Source organism: Zeus faber (genome assembly GCF_960531495.2).
Source record: "Zeus faber genome assembly, chromosome: 19".
Classification (NCBI taxonomy): Eukaryota; Metazoa; Chordata; class Actinopteri; order Zeiformes; family Zeidae; genus Zeus; species Zeus faber.
The window spans coordinates 21367320-21385183 of record NC_137206.1 but is presented as its reverse complement, the minus strand read 5'-3'; the positions used below and the strand labels follow the sequence as shown (position 1 = coordinate 21385183).

Below are 17864 nucleotides of genomic sequence, written 5' to 3'. Positions count from 1 at the left end.
TAGAGGTAAAGGGAACATTGCCTTTACTTAGTTGATGAACAAATATTTTCCCAGAAGACTTGAATATATTGTCATTTGATTCTGCAATCTGAGTTGACACCTGTCTGATACTGATTTTGAAGCCAAAGAAAGGCATAGGATCTGGATTCTCACTCAATCTCACACGTTTCCTCATCACACATTTCCTTTATTACTGCACAGAGGTTTCTAGACTAAAACTTTATTTGATCATGTCTGAATACCTTCATCTAACTTTAATCCAAATCCAGTGACTCTACAGTGTAATGTAGTTGTGTGGGAGATGAACGGGCTAGGTCTGGACTGGGGATGTTCTAGAGGCCTACAGGAGAGGGCTCTGGGCGGGGAACGGAGCTGTGCAAGGAGCCTCCAGGGGAAGGGACAGGGTCTGGGCTGGGGATGTGCGAGGCATCTGGGATGGGGATGTGCAAGGGCTCTGGGCACAGGACGAGGTCTTCGGCAGGAAGGGGAGAGGGGTCCGTGGGTTCGGTTGAGACGAGGTCCAAGGCAGCATTGGCAGCGGGACACATGTCCGGTCCTTGGCTGGGGCTCCAGTAGTAGTGTTTCCGCAGGCCGTGGAAGACCTCCGCCAGGCACACTTGTCCGTCCACCTCATACGCACTCACGTCCGTGTGATGTGGACACAAACGCCCGCTGACTATGAGCTCGCTGAAGGCCTGAAGAAATAAACAGTCACAACGGGAACAAATGCTTGTGTTTCTTTTCTACTTGTGTGCTGTTGTGCGTGTGTCTACCTGAGAGACGGGATCATGGAGGTGGTTCCCCCAGATGTAGATGTGGGTGAGAGCGCTGTTTACCTTCATGGCCTGAGCTATAGCGAGCACACCCACACTTCCTATATTATTACTGGTAATGGACAGCCTGTGAGCGGCAATGAGACAGAATGCAAATTGGGGAAAAAAAAAGACAAATCAGAATCCCTAGACTATTTACACTGCGTGATTAAATTTAACTGAGGAAATGGACATTAAGTAGTTGCCCTCAACTGTCATAAATATATGCGTCTGCTATGGAGGATGCTGTTGAATTCGAACATCGCACACACGCAGTAGTTTTTATATTTCACATTTCGTTTTTTATGAATTTAAAAGTGTACGGCTGCAGGATTGTGTGTGTGTCTGACTCACGCCCTGAGGCCACAGGTGGGCAGCCGGAGAGCCTCACTCAGGCTCACAGCGCCCTCGTCTTCAATCCGGTTGGATGCCAGATCCAGGATCTGCAGCGTGGTGTTCCATCTGAGAGCCTGGGCCAGGCTCTGCGCACCGTCACGAGTCACCCTGTTACTAAGAAGACACGGGAACCACTGAGCTGTTCTTGGACCCTTCCCCTCAGAGAAATGTCCTTCTTATTTGACACCATTCTACAGATGAGTCAGGGATTTGACTGGATTATTAAAGCACACTTCAACAGGGAATATGCACTATTTCATGGGGTTTAGCATGGAATGCTGTCAGTGGCAAGTTCATCAGTTCAGTTATCCAAGAATAATGTTCCTCATGTTTAAGTTATTCAAATGTATCCATCAAATCACAATTCTATACTGGACTAAAAAAAGTCACCAAAGCCGTCCAGCAGGGGGAGTCAACTTCAGTGGTCACCAACCCCATTTTAAAAGCCCCTTACCAGCTCAGGTCCAGGTAGCGCAGGCCGCGGTTGACACGCAGTCCCTCGGTCAATCTCTCAACCCCGGTGTCGGTCATGGCCATCATCCCCAGGTGGAGCTCCCTCAGCGTCTGGTTCACTGATAACAGCCCAGACAGGTGCACCACCGTCTCCTCCTGATGCAGAGGGGATAGAAAACATGAGATGGGATGGAAAACATGAGATGGCTTGGATGGTACTAAATTATCCCCGTTGGGAAATTGCAATTTTTTGCAGCAGCGAAAATATAAAGTACTCCCTACAGGCTTACTATTTAACAAAGATTGACACATTAAAAAAACACATAGAAAAGGGTGTAAAAATGAATCACCATGGTATTCATAAGATAAGTATGTGTACCTGGTGACTGAAGAGCAGGGGTCTGCTGATGTTGAGAGAGCGTAGACTTGTGTTTCTGTGCAACGCGATGGCAAACGCGATCAGACTCTGAGTGTCCTGCGGACACAGCAGGGGGCTCAGGACTGAAGTGCTCCTGGTTTTGGACCACAACGATCCACAAGAGTCAAACGTAGCGATGGACAGTCAGTGATGCATTCATTTTCTAGCATGGTTTTTTTTTAATATATAATATTTTCTGGATCTTAAAACTAAGGCAGCAGCAGATATTTTCTCGCTGATGTTTTGTGTCAAGTGTATGACTGAATGTGTGTCCATACAACTGCTTGAGACCGACTGGTTTGCATGTGCCTGTACATGTCTATGTGATATGAATGTGATACTTGTGTGTGTAATCGTACCAGATCGCAGTAAGCCAGATCCAGTTTCTGCAGCGTGTTGTTGGTCTGCAACATGCTGGCGAAGAACATACCTCCCCTGTTCCCGATCTTATTACCTGTCATTCTGATGGAGAGGAGGCCCTTGTTGTTCTAGAGAGAGGGAGAGAGGGTGGATGGAATGTGGAACCATGACAAACTGTGCTTATTTTGATGGTCTACTCATAGTGATGCAAGACTCTTTGGAATGACTCGGTTCTCACGAGCAAAAGAGTGGACGAACTGTTCTAATAGTTCTCACTCAGTGCAAAACTCGAGCCTGTTCTGATGAACACAGAGTTGGTATATTGGCTGGTATTGATGAATTAGCACAGCCTTGCAATTTTGATCTTCCTAAGTGAAATTTGAAACATTTTCACGGCACACTCGGTGAGCTCTCTCACAGCACATCATTTCCAACAGGGCGGGAAGTTCCACATTTAGCAAAAGCTTCTGTTGAAAGAAGATGCAGGATCTACATTATATAGAGCAGTTGGATGTGCGTATGTGATTACTAACGTGCAGACTCTTGGCGAGGCCTTCAGCTCCGTTAGTTTGTATGTTGTTACACATCAGGTCCAGAGAGCGCAGGGCTGAATTCTCCTCCTGTTCCAACAGAGTGGCTGAACCCATCAACAACACAAAGCAAACTGTATGCAATGCATGTCATACAACAGGGTCCTGCAATCACTTGTTATAAGAAATTAACAAGTGTTTTTAACAAGCAATTTGTAAGGTATTTTGGATTCTGCATTTCCCTCATCTAAATATTTCATTTGTCAAATAATTACCTCTTGGTCTTTCTGTTAATTTATAGTGGAAGCTACACAACATCCAGTCTATCTATGAAATCTATCTACCTACCTCTTAATGGTGTACACACGTCACCAACTATCACTACAGCCCTATCTGGAATTAAAGTCATTACACTAGTGTAAAAGTATAGTATTTATAGATACTGCCAGTGAAAGATACTATACAATGTGCGTTAAACTGTATGTAGAACAGCCTACATTTACTGATTGGATCCAAATGTACAAAACAAGGGATTATAACTGCTGGAAGTGACTTTAAGGAGACAAATACTAGGATGGGACCGGAAGAGCCGACAAATGACCTAGTGTCCTGGCGGTCGGTGCTCTAGCGGCATCGGCCCCAGGTGGAGGTGTCTTCTTACCTGCAGGAGGCGAGCGATGTGTCTGGCCCCTTCATCTGAGATCTCATTGTACCTGAGGTCGAGCCCTGTTGACAACACAAAGGAGTTAGTGCCAGTGAGTCTGCCTGCACGGCAGCACCCAACAAACTACATGCAGGTCACTGTCACACACATCATACGTCGTGAGGCGGTGTGAAATGATACAAGGGGAACGACCAAGGCCTTTACAAAACAAAGTAGGTCGAGAAATAATAACAAATAATAATATATTCTAAGGCAGCAACAAAAACAAGCCATGTAACCACCCTTTGACAGATCTTCTATGGTTGCATTGAACTATTGGCCAGATATGAAACCTTACTTTGTGATGACGGTGGTTAAAGATATGCGTGGAGACGGGGGACGGGTTATTGTTTGGTCGTTTGTGTGCGTCTGCGGGCAGCCTGTCTAGCCTCGAATAATCAAAGCAAAAGACAGAGAGTCCTTCAAAGTATCTGGATCCATGTCAAATTGTTGGAAAATCAAAATAACGTAGCAGAGCACAGCTGTACGAACTGTCTCTCACGCACACACACGAAGAGTTTTCACCACTGGCAACCACTCGGGGGCACTGTTTACTATATTTACAGAACTCGGCGTTTGGCTATGAGCAGAGGACATAAAGAGTGTGTATGTATATTAATGTGTGTGTGTAGAGTTTGACAGCGTCCCCAGTATTAACCCGTGAAGCCCCTCTCGTTCTCCAGACACGCGGCCACAGCGCGGATATCGTCGTCGTTGAGTTTCTGGACGCGTCGGAGGTAACTTCCGGTCATCTTCAGGGTGACGTCTCTGCCGCCGAACGACGCACGATACAATAACATAAAAAAAAAAAAAAAAATCAAAAAAGTCAAGCACTCAAATGAGAAATGCGGAAACAATAAAATGTCATAAAAGTCAAAATAAAAACGTCAAAACAAGTTAAAAAAAAAAAAAAACCCACCCAGACCCACCTCTCTTTCGTCTCCCGTAAGATGTCCAGCACGTCGGGGTTCAGTTTCAGCCCAAACCGCGCACAGACATCCGCGTAAACCTCCGAGACAGACATGTTGAAACCTGGAGCGGGCGCGGTCGCGTTTCCTTGGCAACACGATGCTAAAACAAAGCGGCAAAACCAAAACAAACAAGGGGGAGGAGGCTGGGATTTCGCTCGACGACGTCGTCTGCTCGCACACGACGTCATCGGAGACGTCTTACGTCGCGTCACAATGTGTGCCTCGGCCAACCCGCTAGCAGCCAGCGATCAAACCAGCAACCCTCCAATGACGTTACAATTTGATGTCGTTGGAGCGTTGCTGGTTGTAGTTGTAATATTACAATTTCGCAAGAAAGCCACGCCTGTCAACTTAACCAGCAAAGTGAAAACTCTTCTATGCGTTAATTGACGGCTCTAGATTCGAACACAAAGTTGTTGCCGTCGCACTGCACTGCGGAACACATTTAAAAAAAAGAGTGACAGGCCAAACATCCCAGGTCTGCGGACGTCTTGTGTGTCGTGACTTATTTTCCGACGTTTTAAAAGCCTGTGTATTCCGCGAGGTTCCTCATAAACACACACCATTTTCAAAAGCACGGCGTCACAATTCAACCGAGATTCGGCAGCAAGAATTAAGCCGAAAGGACTTCACACCAAACTAACAAATATAAGGATTTGCCCCTTTTGGTATGTATTTATTAACATCGCTAATTTACCCCCCCTCACACGAGTTAAACATTTACAGATTAAACGACAAAAACCTGTTATTGTACAAAAAAAAAAAACTAAGATCAACACTGCTCATCACTGCAAAGTCGGAAGCTGCTCCACTACTCACAAAGAAAAACTCATCAAATAAACATAAAACCTTTTTTTTGTACTTGAACTGAACACAACCCGTGAGGAGAAACACGTAACATGGCTCAGTCTTCTCAGCCCTCCACGGACAAACCTGCGATTCACAGTCTTGAAATATTTTCCCGCTCTTCCCGCCTCTCGAGGGAATATAAACAATTTCCGGAGAATTAAGACATTGAGTGAGAATTGCTATTTGACTGCTTCCATAAATGTTGAGCCCCGCATCGGAATGAACCGGACGCGATGATCAGTCAAAGGGAAGAGCTGGTTTCCCCCACGCTCCCTCAACGGGTGCTGCGCTGCTTTACAGTTTTGGAGGGAGCAAGGAGGTCGTCGACGGAACTTCCCGTTCTCTCCAACGCTACGACAGGACACGCGGCCGCGGGGGTCAGTCCCTGAATGCCCGCGGCCGCCCCCGACGTGCGGGCGTTCTGTCACGACAGCGGTGATTATTTTAGTTCCGCCGCGGAGTGGTCCGGGCTCACTGCTGCGGGGGACACGCCTCGGCTTCGTCCAGGGTCTGGATGATGACGATCTGCTGCATGCTCGGCGGCGGGGAGGTCGGGCGGAGCTGCTCCACCAGCGCGTGGAGGGTCTCGTTGCCGATGGTCGCCTCCGCCCCGGTTTCAAAGGCCGCCGGGCCGGGGTCGGTGATGACGGCTTCGGCGGGTTCCGTCTTCAAGCCCTGGCCGGCGACCGCGACGTGGGTGGGAACGGAGGGGTGGGCTTTGGCGGCGGGCGTGGTCGGCTCGGGGTTGTACGGCTCCGTTTTGGAGACCAGAGTTCTGCTCGCGTGGGGGAGCTTGCTCTGGACAATGGCCATCGGATGGGTGGAAGCCAGCAGGAACACTGCAAGGGCAGAGATGGAGGGGAACGGTCAGCGCGGAGCAACACCCACCCACCCACACCCGCACACACACACACACACACACACACACACACACACACACACACACACACACACACACACACACACACACACACACACACACTCACACACACACTCACCTGCTCGCGCTCTCTCCTTGTGGTGACGCACCTCGTCGGCGTGGGCTTTCTTCTGGTGCTTCATCATGTTCTTCACGCTGGCAAACCTGTTCCCGCACAGCAGGCACTGCACGCCCGGGTTCCCCTCTGTGGACACACTATGCTCAGCGCTGGCTTCCTCTACGCTGCAGATAAAACTACAGGACCTCATATTTGAGACGTGTCAGGACTATTCCCCCGTCCGGCAACTTTCACGCTCCACAGGCTTTGAATTTGGGACACCCGAGTTCGATGAGTCACACAAACTATCGGTGACTAACCACCCAAACCTGCTGTTCATGTTATTTTTTTCCTTTTGAGTATCTTCCAAGTTATACATGTGACTGAAATGCAGGTTTGTAATATTCAGTATGAAGTACAGGGTAAGTTCTTGGGGTTAATGCCTTTCTCTGTGAAACATCAGCACCTGCAACAGTTAAGTCAAATTCTAGATAACACCAAAAATGCATTCAAACGGTGTATATTTCTCTTTTGCCTTTTTTTGTGTAAAAGGTTTTAATGCACTTCAATAAAATAATGTTAAAAGCAGGAAAGGGGCAATTTAATACGACAAAAAAAAATCTGAATTTCAGACATTTTGAAAGCAATTTCAAGTATTATTTTTGGATAAAAAATTTAAAATAATAATAAAAAATTATATATATATATATATATATATAAAATAAAAAACACTGAGATGTGGAAACTCACCGGGATGGAGTCGCCGTGTGTGTTTCTTCAGCTCCGAAGAAGTAATAAAACTTGTCTCACAATATAAACACTTATATGGAGTCACACCTGCAACACAAACACAAGCCTCCGTATATGATAAAAAAAAAAAGAAGACAAGAAAAAAAAAACAGGCATACACTCAGATAAAACATTCATATATCATTTCTATATGTGTTAAAAGGTTTGTAGCAGGACCCAGACCGAAACTGGGCTGGTTAAGTTAATGATGGTGGCGAAACATCTAATGGGGCTGGGTTATGGAGCGTGAATGACACTTTGAGGACAAGCCACCCTAGTTTTGGAAAAGCGAAAGGATCTTTCTGATGAAAAATGTCCCAAATGAATTGGCAACACACATTGACAGAGAATGTAAAATAATTCATTAAAATATTACGTCTACTACACGGCCCACTTAGTTGTGTTTAATATTACATTATATTATTAATATTATATTATTTAAGAGTTTTTTTCCTGTGCTTTTGTTATCCAAAAATTCTGCAGACCGCTCGGCCCAAGAACCTCCACCACCTCTCGTGGCACTGGCTGTGGGAATGGTCAGTTATCCAAAAGCCGCCCCCACCCGTGTGTTTCCGCGTGTGTGTGATGAGGGAGGAGGACACGGAGAAGGACATGCCGCAGGTGTCGCACTGGTACGGCTTCTCCCCCGTGTGGCGCCGCTTGTGGTAGGTCAGCGTGCTGGACTGAGCGAAGGCCTGGCCACACACGTCGCACACGTAGGGCTTCTCCCCGCTGTGCAGCCTGGGGAGGGGGAGGGGAGGGGGGGAGACGGGGATCTTATCACGCACGAGGCCGACAGAAAGATGGGACAGCGTGCGAAACGGGTCGCCCGACGGCGGAGGGCGGCGGCGGCGCCGGGTCTTTACCTGGAGTGCATTTTGTAGTTGGAGGAGGTGGCGAACTTGAGACCGCAGCGCTCGCAGCCGAACGGCTTCTCCTCGCCGTGGTGCATGCGGCCGTGAGCCACCAGCTGACACTTCTGAGCGAAGCACTTATCGCACTGGGGGCAGGGGAAGGGCTTCTCTCCTGCCGCACCCAAAGAAGGAAGGAAGAAAGAAAGAAAGAAAGAAAGAAAGAAAGAAAGAAAGAAAGAAAGCTGAATGTGAATGATTTGATGCTGATGAACCACAGCCTTTTTAAACCACGAGTAGGTTTGAAAATCATCCTCATTTTCTATATAATCAGTTTGGCGCTTCCCCAACGCTCCATGAACAATACAAATAATAATACATGTACAAGACAGAAGGTGAACAGATAACCAACCTACAAATCCCAGAAGCGGGTTTGAAAGTACAGTAAGAAAGATTCAGATTTAGCCTCTGTTTGCTTATCAGCCCAATGTACATTTTAACACCTAAATTGCAACGTGTTGGTTTTAATGTATAAATGTTCTACTTTCCCTAATTATAGGTGCGGTTTGGTAACTGTACTGCCCAGGACAGGCGGGCCCTGCAGAGGGTGGTGCGTTCAGCTGAACGTACCACTGGAACTACCCTCCCCTCCCTGCAGGACTTCTACACCAGGAGGTGTAGTAGGAGAGCCCGCAGGATCATGAAGGATCCTCATCACCCCAACAACAAACTGTTTCAGCTGCTGCGGTCAGGCAAGCGCCTCCGCAGTCACACAGCGAGAACAGAGAGACTGAGACGGAGTTTTTTCCCGCACGCCATCAGAACTGTCAATGCTGACCTCACCAGGGGTCCTCACTGAGCCACACACATAGGCTCCACTACCTTCTGTACTGTATGTAGCATACTGTACCGCATACTGTGTCACTGTTCAGGGTTGTTCGGTGATGCCGTATTGCTGCACCGTACTGTTGTATACTGTGCTGTATTATCCCACAAACACTACCTCACACTATTCACATTCACATGCCACTTTAATGCACATATCTGTATATACATAATTGCCTATTCCATATACATGAGCATATTCCCTTTATCTATTTTATTTAATTCTATATATTTTTATTTTATTCTATAAGTATTATTCGACTTACTGTATTACGTTTTAGGAATCAGTTAGTTGGTCTATTAGAAAGAAATTCTTCCCTAGGACATATTGTGTGTTATCACCGGGTGCGTTGCATTACATTTCACTGCATATACGTATAAAAGTATGTATATGTATGTGACGAATAAACCTCTTGAATCTTGAATCTTCAATCTATTTTTAACTCCGAGTTAGTTGCTCAGGGTTATTGCATCTCGCCATTTTCTTTTTTGTATGGTTATTATTTTATTATTGCCTATTTTTATAGGCAATAATAAATAATCTTATGCAAGATCCTATGACCTTCAAATCTCCCCCCAGGGATCAATAAAGTATCCATCCATCCATCTATCAATCAATCCATCCCCCCCCCATTCATTCATCAACCCATCCATCCACCCACCCATTCATCCATCCATCAATCCACCCAACCACCCATCAACCCATCCATCCATCTATCAATCCATCCAGCCATCCACCCGCCCACCCACCCGTCCATACATATATAGTGAATCCTAAAGACGAGGGTCTCACCCGTGTGCACGCGCAGGTGTGTCTTCAGCTGCGTTCCCTGCCTGAACGTCTTGGAGCAGAAGATGCACTTGAAGGGTTTGAGTCCCCGGTGGATCTTCATGTGCCGGCGCAGGCTGCTGTTCTCGGTGAACACCCTGTCGCACTCGGTGCACTTCACCCTCTTGGACTTGCCCCAGGGGGCACCGCTCACACCGCCCCCCAGCCCCCCGGGAAGCCAGCCGCCGCCTGCGCCGCCCGGCCCCTCGCCGCCCGGCCCCTCGCCGTTCGCCCCTCCTGCCGCCGCCTCCGTCTCCTCGCCGCCTCCTCGTTCCTCCCCTCCCTCCTCCTGCTGCTCCTCCCCCCCTGCGCCGCTCGGAGGGCTTTCCAGCGTTTTACCTCCTCTACCTCTACCCCTGCCCCTCCCTCTGCCTCTCCCCCTCCTTCCCCCGTCCTCACCGCCACATGGAGCCGCCTTGACAGGGGGAATCAGGGAGGACGGGCTTCGCTCGGCTGAGTCGTCGTCACTGACCCTGGTGGGAGGCGCCTCGCTGTGACCCCCGCCTCTGCCCCGCCCCCTCCCTCTCCCCCTGCCTCTCCCCCTCGCCCTGTAGCTTTGGGCTAAGGGTTTTTCCTCAGGATCACTACTGAAGCGCTTGGGCTTTCTGATCCTCTTCCGGCCCAGGGACCTCTGAGCAAGCTGAGCGCTGGGAGGGGTGTAATCATCATCGTGTTTGTCCACCCCTTCTATCTCTCCGGCATCTTTCACGTCGTCGTCCTCCTCCTCCTGTTCCCCCTTTCCATTCCCACCGTCGCTCTTGCCACTCTTCCCCTTCCCCTCCTGTTGCCGCTCTTCTTCCTTCATCCCCCCCCCCGCGTCACCATCTCCCTCCTCCGCCGACACAGAGCGCGGCGGGAGTCCTGCGGCGTGGTCGGAGCCCGGTGGAGACGCGGGGCCGGCGGAGGATGGGGTGACGCCGGGAAGCGATTCCTTCACCGCCGCTGCCTGGGACTCTGCCCCGGGCTCCGTCCCCTTGGGGGTTTTCTCCAGGTACCGCGTGACCTCTGACATTCCCAGGAATACGGCGGCTCCGCGCACATCTGACAGTCTGTCACTGGAACCACACAGTTTGACACAAACCAGGAATTAAGCCGACACACTGTAGGGGAGTCAGTCAGTCTAGCATTTTAGATCAGTTGTCAATTTAGGCTCAGACGTGAGGACAATACTAGCGGCGTTGCTGCGGCTCAACATATAGAGTGAGGTTGTAATCCCTTTGTAGCTCAAGCTTAGTCTTAACACCTCTATACTCATTAGATTGCACATTTAGTGCAGGGGTTCCTATACTGCGGTACACGGCCCCCTGGAGGCCCTAAAAGCAATTGCAGGGGTTTGTAGCAAAATAATATACTATATGTATAATTAATTTTACAATTTTTTAAAATAATGTATGATAATATATGCTATATTCTCATTGAATAATATGAATTGATTTTCAGTCTCAATGATCGTGATTGTTTTTTGTCAAATTTGCACATTTTGATAGCAGGTAAATCTTAAAACCACAGTATAGATAATTTTTTAATCTTCCCCATAAAAAAGCTTGGGAACTTAATATATGTATGTGTATGTGTATATTAATATGTACGTACTCATGTTAACACAAAATAAATGTTACTGACAGGTGCTGTTGGTTACTGTGGAGAAATTTAAAGCTGTGACAAACAAATGACTTTTATGGGTGTATTACTGCTTGTAGCAGGGGAGCCCTCCACCCACATCTGTACCTATTGAGGCTCATGTGGCCCGTGTAGACAAACTCCAAAAGCTTCTCCAGCGCGTAGTGGCTGACATTTTCAGGGTCCAAGGTTGTGACTTCCTGATCCACACTCGTCTGGGAAGAGAAGTACTGGCTGAAGGCGGCCAGAATGTTACGGTGCGCCCGGAACTCCGTCTCACTCACCGCTACGGTGATGTCACACAGGAAATCCATCTCTCGCTGTCTCTGCAGACGCTGCAAGAGGAGCCTGCCGTGACTCGCCACGTGTGCCATCGTTGTTGCCTGGTTACATTGATAGGGGAAATGAGGAAAAAAAAAGATGGCTGTTAGACTTAATTGTTTCAGCAGGAGGTTGGGGGGACACCAATTCCCTGCATCTCTCACAGAGTAGTGGACAACACCAGGGTTATGGGGATCCCATATAAATATATAAGGCAAGTTTTTTTGAATAGCTCTTTCTAGATATGTAACATACTAGAATTGGTCAAATGCAGAGAACTTATTTCCCCCAGAAGGATTAATAAGGAGTGCAAAATATATATTTCATATACCAGGGCAACTCAAACTGATTCACTCGGCCTGCAGAGGGTGGTGCGTTCGGCCGAATGTACCAGTGGAACTACCGTCCCCTCCCTTCAGGAGTTATATACCAGCAGAGCCCGCAGGATCATGAAGGAACCTCACCACCCCAACAACGGACTGTTCCAGCTGCTGCGGTCGGGCAAGCGCCTCGCAGTGAGGACAGAGAGACTGAGATGGAGTTTCTTCCCGCAAGCCATAAGAACTGTCAACGCTGACCTCACCAGGGGTCCTAACAAAAAGCACTGAGTCACTCACACAGGCCCCACTGCCTTACTGTACTGTATGTACTTCACTTCAGATGATACAGAATGCGGCGGCGCGACTGGTGTTCAACCAGCCAAAGAGGGCACATGTCACTCCGCTGCTCATCGAGCTCCACTGGTTACCTGTAGCCGCCCGCATCAAGTTCAAGTCTCTGATGCTGGCCTACAGAGTGATTGCTGGGAATGCTCCCGCCTACTTAAATGCTCTTGTAAGAGCACATGTTGCCCCCCGGATGCTGCGCTCATCAAATGAGCGTCGCCTGGCTCTGCCGGCCATACAGCCACGGCAATCCAGGCTATTCTCATTTGTAGTTCCACGTTGGTGGAACGAGCTGCCAAAAATGACCAGAGCGGGGACCTCCCTCTCTGTCTTTAAGAAGCACTTGAAGACCCAGCTCTTCAGTGAGTACCTCCTGTCCTAACCTACAATTACTTAGCACCACCTTGCAGTATTTATTGTTACACGAATGTTGTTGATACACTAATCTCTGTCGCAATGTAGCTGAATGTTATTCTCCCTTGTAAGTCGCTTTGGATAGCGTCTGCTAAATGACTAAATGTAATGTAATGTAAATGTATGTAGCATACTGTACTGCATACTGTATCACTGTTCTGGGTTACTGCATACTGCACTGCATACTGTATCACTGTTCTGGGATACTGCATACTGTACTGTATCACTGTTATGGGTTACTGGATACTGCACTGCATACTGTATCACTGTTCTGGGTTACTGCATACTGTACTGTATCACTGTTATGGGTTACTGCATACTGCACTGCATACTGTATCACTGTTCTGGGTTACTGCATACTGTACTGTATCACTTTTATGGGTTACTGGATACTGCACTGCATACTGTATCACTGTTCTGGGTTACTGCATACTGTACTGTATCACTGTTATGGGTTACTGCATACTGCACTGCATACTGTATCACTGTTCTGGGTTACTGCATACTGTACTGTATCACTTTTATGGGTTACTGGATACTGCACTGCATACTGTATCACTGTTCTGGGTTACTGCATACTGTACTGTATCACTTTTATGGGTTACTGGATACTGCACTGCATACTGTATCACTTTTATGGGTTACTGGATACTGCACTGCATACTGTATCACTGTTCTGGGTTACTGCATAGTGCTTTGTATTGCTGTTCTGTTCAGTGTTACTGTATTGCTGTGTCGTACTGTTGTATACTGTACTGTATATCTCCATACTAACTTTATTCACATGCACTTTACTGCACACATCTGTATATACAAATAGCCTATCCCATATACATAACTCTATTCCCTTCTATTTTGTTCCCCCACTTTGTATTATCTTTTTGAGTCTTATTTTATTTTTATTTTATTTCTACTATTCTATTCACTAATAGCATTAAGTTTTAGGAATCAGTTAGTTTCAGTTAGTAAGCTAGGTAGGAATTAGGTTAGCTATTATGTTTGGTTCAGTAACCATTGTACACAATCTCCGGGGGCATTGCCAAGACATTTCACTGCATATATGAACATATGTACTGTATATGTATGTGACAAATAAACCTCTTGAATCTTAAAAGATAAAAGAAGCAGATAAGAATAAAAGTACTGAAATAATTATAATAATAATAATAAGCTTAAAAACATATCAAATCCCAGAGATAAATCAAAAACAGGCCTGCACACTTAAACATGGCAGGACCCAAAGCCAACTCACACACACACACACACACACACACACACACACACACACACAGACAAGTTTTCAGATTTGGATGTACGTTTTTATATTTAGATATAATACAGAAAAACATTAATACCTTTGGAATAAAAAAAAAAAAAAAAAAGGCTCAATTCAATTTTAAATGGAAATGGAGTCATGTGATGTAATTTGATTGCAAAAGAGTTGACATCCACAATAAAGGCTTGAAAGGAGGAAGAGGAAGAAAATAATTCAGTTATGATCACTGTTAAAAATATGTTCAAATAAAATGTTGAGACATGACCCTAAATCATATTTACTCAGACATTAATTTATTCCCATTACCAATAGTGCGGCGCTGTTCTAACAGTTGTTGATGCGGTCAAACCTGCTTTCGCCTTTCGAATAATCTTGAAATATAAAACGTGATAGAAGACCTAAGAAGGTGATCAACAGAAAATGATTTTAATCCAAATCAATATTTAAAAGTGAAAATAACTCAACTCCGCTGAGCAAACGACACACCGCGAATCTTGAGATTTTAAAAATAAAAGCTCCGGCAGGTCTAAAGGAAGGCCTCGGTGAGCCGGTCCCATGCTGCTGTCGTAGTGCCGTGCCGGGCCAATAACAACATGTTTGCGGATTTATTTATACATTAAAAAAAAAAAAAAAAATCTCGCGTACTTCTTGAAACGGCCGCTGTATTTGGGGGGGGGCCGCGGTTCTTTATGCACAAAACAGCCTGTAAACCTGCGTAATTTCCAAGTTGTGCAGAAAAGCGCGCATAACACCGTGCTCTTATTTCGAAGGCTCGACGAGATGTCGTACTAGCGGCGATGGCTTGACCGAAAGATGTTAAAGACGAGTCAAAACAAAAAAAAAAGGGAGAACGCGTTCTAATATGACGGAGATATCCGCTATGAATGTATGTTTTCAACATGTTTTAAGTAGAACAGTACCTTTTAATGTCCTCCTCAGTCAGCCATAGTCGTGTGACGTTAGCCCCCGGTATTCTCGCGATAGTTGGCGCAGAACTACACACATCAGACCCATAATGAGATTCTCCATCCATCTCATTTAAATAATAACAGATCTGTTAAAGAAGCATTTCTCTCAACACTTCTAAATGTAATAATGTAATAATTTTATAGGTGGCCAATTTAAAAAAAAATATATATTTTTTTATATTTCATTATCTAGACAAAATGAACGTGTTTTTTTTCCATTCACTAATTTTACATATGGAATAAAGACAATGACATAAAGTACAATTAACCTCTAGTTAGTGAGGGACTACTATAGTCTGTCGTTATTGCATGTCTTATACATATGAATAATACTATACAATTTAAATTTCAGAGATGCTCATGCTGTTGTGATAATAGATATATTATGGATATATTCTGTGTTGAGAAACAAATATTATTTAAAATAAAATGAACAATGTCAGGATAAGAAATTAGCACGGGTCACCCTCCACTTCCTTTTGTGCATAAAAGGAAGTGGAGGGCAGAAATCTACAACAGAAACCTTTTAAGATATAGCTGCAGACTACAGAAACTAAAGCAGCTCAATGTGGAGCTTTATCCCAATTTGCCAACAACAGATGACATAGTTGTCACTTGGCTTTTAATCAGTTTGTTCCTTGTTATGCAAGCACTGCAGAAAGCAGTGTACAGTACTAAAAGTGTCCAAGTACCATCCTAAAATGAGGACAATGCAGTGGTGAAAATAAAAATCTTCTAAATTAAAATCAAACAGTTCAGGAAGGATTTAAGCAACAGAGCATAGCTGGAAATATTCCTACAATCAATGTTCTACTTCTTTCTCTACCACTACTCAACACTCCACAGTAAATAATGAGCGTAATAGCATTTTTGTTTGATTTTGGAGTTACTGTTGATCAGAGTTTTGTGATGGTACAGGCCAATAACACTGTACACTAGCCCCATAGAACTTTGCAGCTGCAAAATTGCAAGATTTCCAGTCTGATCTAATGCGGTAGAATAGATGAAGATCTGCACGTATGCAAACTATATCGAAAGTACAAATGCATATGGTATTGACCAAAAAGTAAACTGTTCTGAATTTCTAAATTCTGAGGAATAAAGGTCAAAGAAAAACATTCACTTAACGGTGGAGGAAAGCCTCAGAAATTCCACTTCTTAAAGCGTTGACAAAGAACACAACAACCACATTGGTTTGATTCACACATTTCCTTAATATAATCTTTATTGCTTTTTCTTAACTGGGTTGGATACAGGACAGGGGTTTACATTTCCTGACATCGTGAAGCACTGTCATGTTTTGCTGAGTGACGTCCAGTATCTGTGTGTGTGTGTGTGTGTGTGTGTGTGTGTGTGTGTGTGTGTGTGTGTGTGTGTGCGTGCGTGTGTATGTGTGTGTGTGTGTAGCAGGGTTGAGTGTCTAGCTGAGCACATCGCACCGCCCCGCCCCTTGACGTCTGTAATAACACAGAACCAATGTCAGTATGGTCTTAAAAAGCGGCTCTAGAGCTGGTTCTTTCGAATAATCTGGAAGAAAAAACAGGGTCTTTCCGTCTGGGAGCAAGGTGGGATTGGGCCTGACCAATCAGGAGCCGGAAAAAATAAAAATGAACATTGAGAATGTGTCGAATAGAATGTAAGCGGGAGACTCGACGGCTCACTGCCCAAACCTCAGCTTCTTAAACAAAACAAAACAAAAAAAAAAACAGTTCCATTGTTGTTCTGACAATGCTGAGTTCACAGTCAAGTGCTCAATGTAGTGATTGACAGTTCTTGAATCATCATTTAAAAAATAGAACGAGAAAAAAAAAAAAAAAAAAGACAAAATAATCACAACTTGGAAAAAGACAACATCTGGCAACTCAGGAAACAAGGATGAAGAATTCTGAATAATAGATTTCATAAAGACCCTGAGAGCAAAAGATATATATTTTGACGAGAGAGAGGAGAGAGAAAATAAATCATCCATAATTAAACAAATTCGGTTACCATGCCAAATAAAACTAGCCTAAAACTCACCCTTTAACTGAATACAGTGAAGATTCACAGTATAATATGCATTTATATTTATATATAGAGATATACATCTGGATATACCTCTATATATATATATATCATATGAAGAAAAAAAAACAAAAAAAAAACAACCATTTCTCAACCAAAAAAAAACAAAAAACCATACACACTGTGTCATTAACTCATATACAGGAGATGTACATAAAGCTTTTTGGATTCAGAGAGATCATTATTGCTAGTTCCATTCCCCCTGGCCACCACACCCACACAGAGGCCAAATCATCTACAAATTAGAAATACACAAGCAAAAATCATCAGTTACTCAAAACACTTCTACACCATTAATGCTAGAACTTTAATACATGGCTTCTTCTCAAGTCATTGTAGAAACTAACCTGACACGCACGCGCACACAGACAGACACAAACACACACACACACACACACACACGGGCTTTGAATAAATACAATTTAAAAAAATGTCCATGTGCATTTTTGAATGAGACTCCAGTATTCCCATGCCAGTGTAGAGGCACGCAAGCAAACCAACACACAGGAGAGCGGGAAATAAAGCTAAACTACAAGAACGGAGAGAAGGAGTAGAGATGGCGGAGAGAACGAGAGAGATGGAGAGAGAGAAAGGCAGCCCCCCTGATGAACACGTGTTTTTTTGATTTTGAGAAACTCCGGAGGGGGGGCGAGGGGGGTTAATACATGGACCGAACGACTAAACGTCCCCAGCTCACCCGGTGGGACGGAGGC

General features: G+C 45.3%; 2 protein-coding genes across 4 annotated transcripts; both read right to left on the bottom strand.

Moving 5' to 3' along the window:
* Positions 1–11: 11 nt before the first annotated feature.
* On the bottom strand, positions 12–4748 carry LOC307245101 (leucine-rich repeat-containing protein 34-like). Of its 3 annotated transcripts, none has more exons than XM_080020518.1 (10): positions 4602–4748; positions 4331–4440; positions 3631–3695; positions 2973–3059; positions 2439–2567; positions 2041–2136; positions 1663–1817; positions 1167–1322; positions 774–900; positions 12–695 (listed from the first exon to the last, which is right to left on the bottom strand). In XM_080020518.1, exons 1-10 carry the CDS (start codon positions 4694–4696, stop codon positions 333–335), a joined length of 1383 nt encoding a protein of 460 aa, XP_079876644.1. In that variant the 5' UTR covers positions 4697–4748; the 3' UTR covers positions 12–332. The 3 variants fall into 3 exon arrangements, with proteins under 3 accessions (XP_079876644.1, XP_079876645.1, XP_079876646.1); XM_080020519.1 differs by having other exon boundaries at positions 1167–1316; XM_080020520.1 differs by having other exon boundaries at positions 4592–4675.
* A 673-nt stretch (positions 4749–5421) lies between these two features.
* On the bottom strand, positions 5422–15080 carry LOC307245029 (uncharacterized protein). Its single transcript, XM_080020439.1, has 9 exons — positions 15040–15080; positions 11552–11826; positions 10223–10878; positions 9788–10129; positions 8125–8284; positions 7821–7999; positions 7220–7306; positions 6491–6616; positions 5422–6331 (listed from the first exon to the last, which is right to left on the bottom strand). The coding sequence occupies exons 2-9, from the start codon at positions 11815–11817 to the stop codon at positions 5964–5966; spliced, it is 2184 nt and encodes a 727-aa protein (XP_079876565.1). The 5' UTR covers positions 11818–11826; positions 15040–15080; the 3' UTR covers positions 5422–5963.
* Between the last annotated feature and the right edge of the window lie 2784 nt (positions 15081–17864).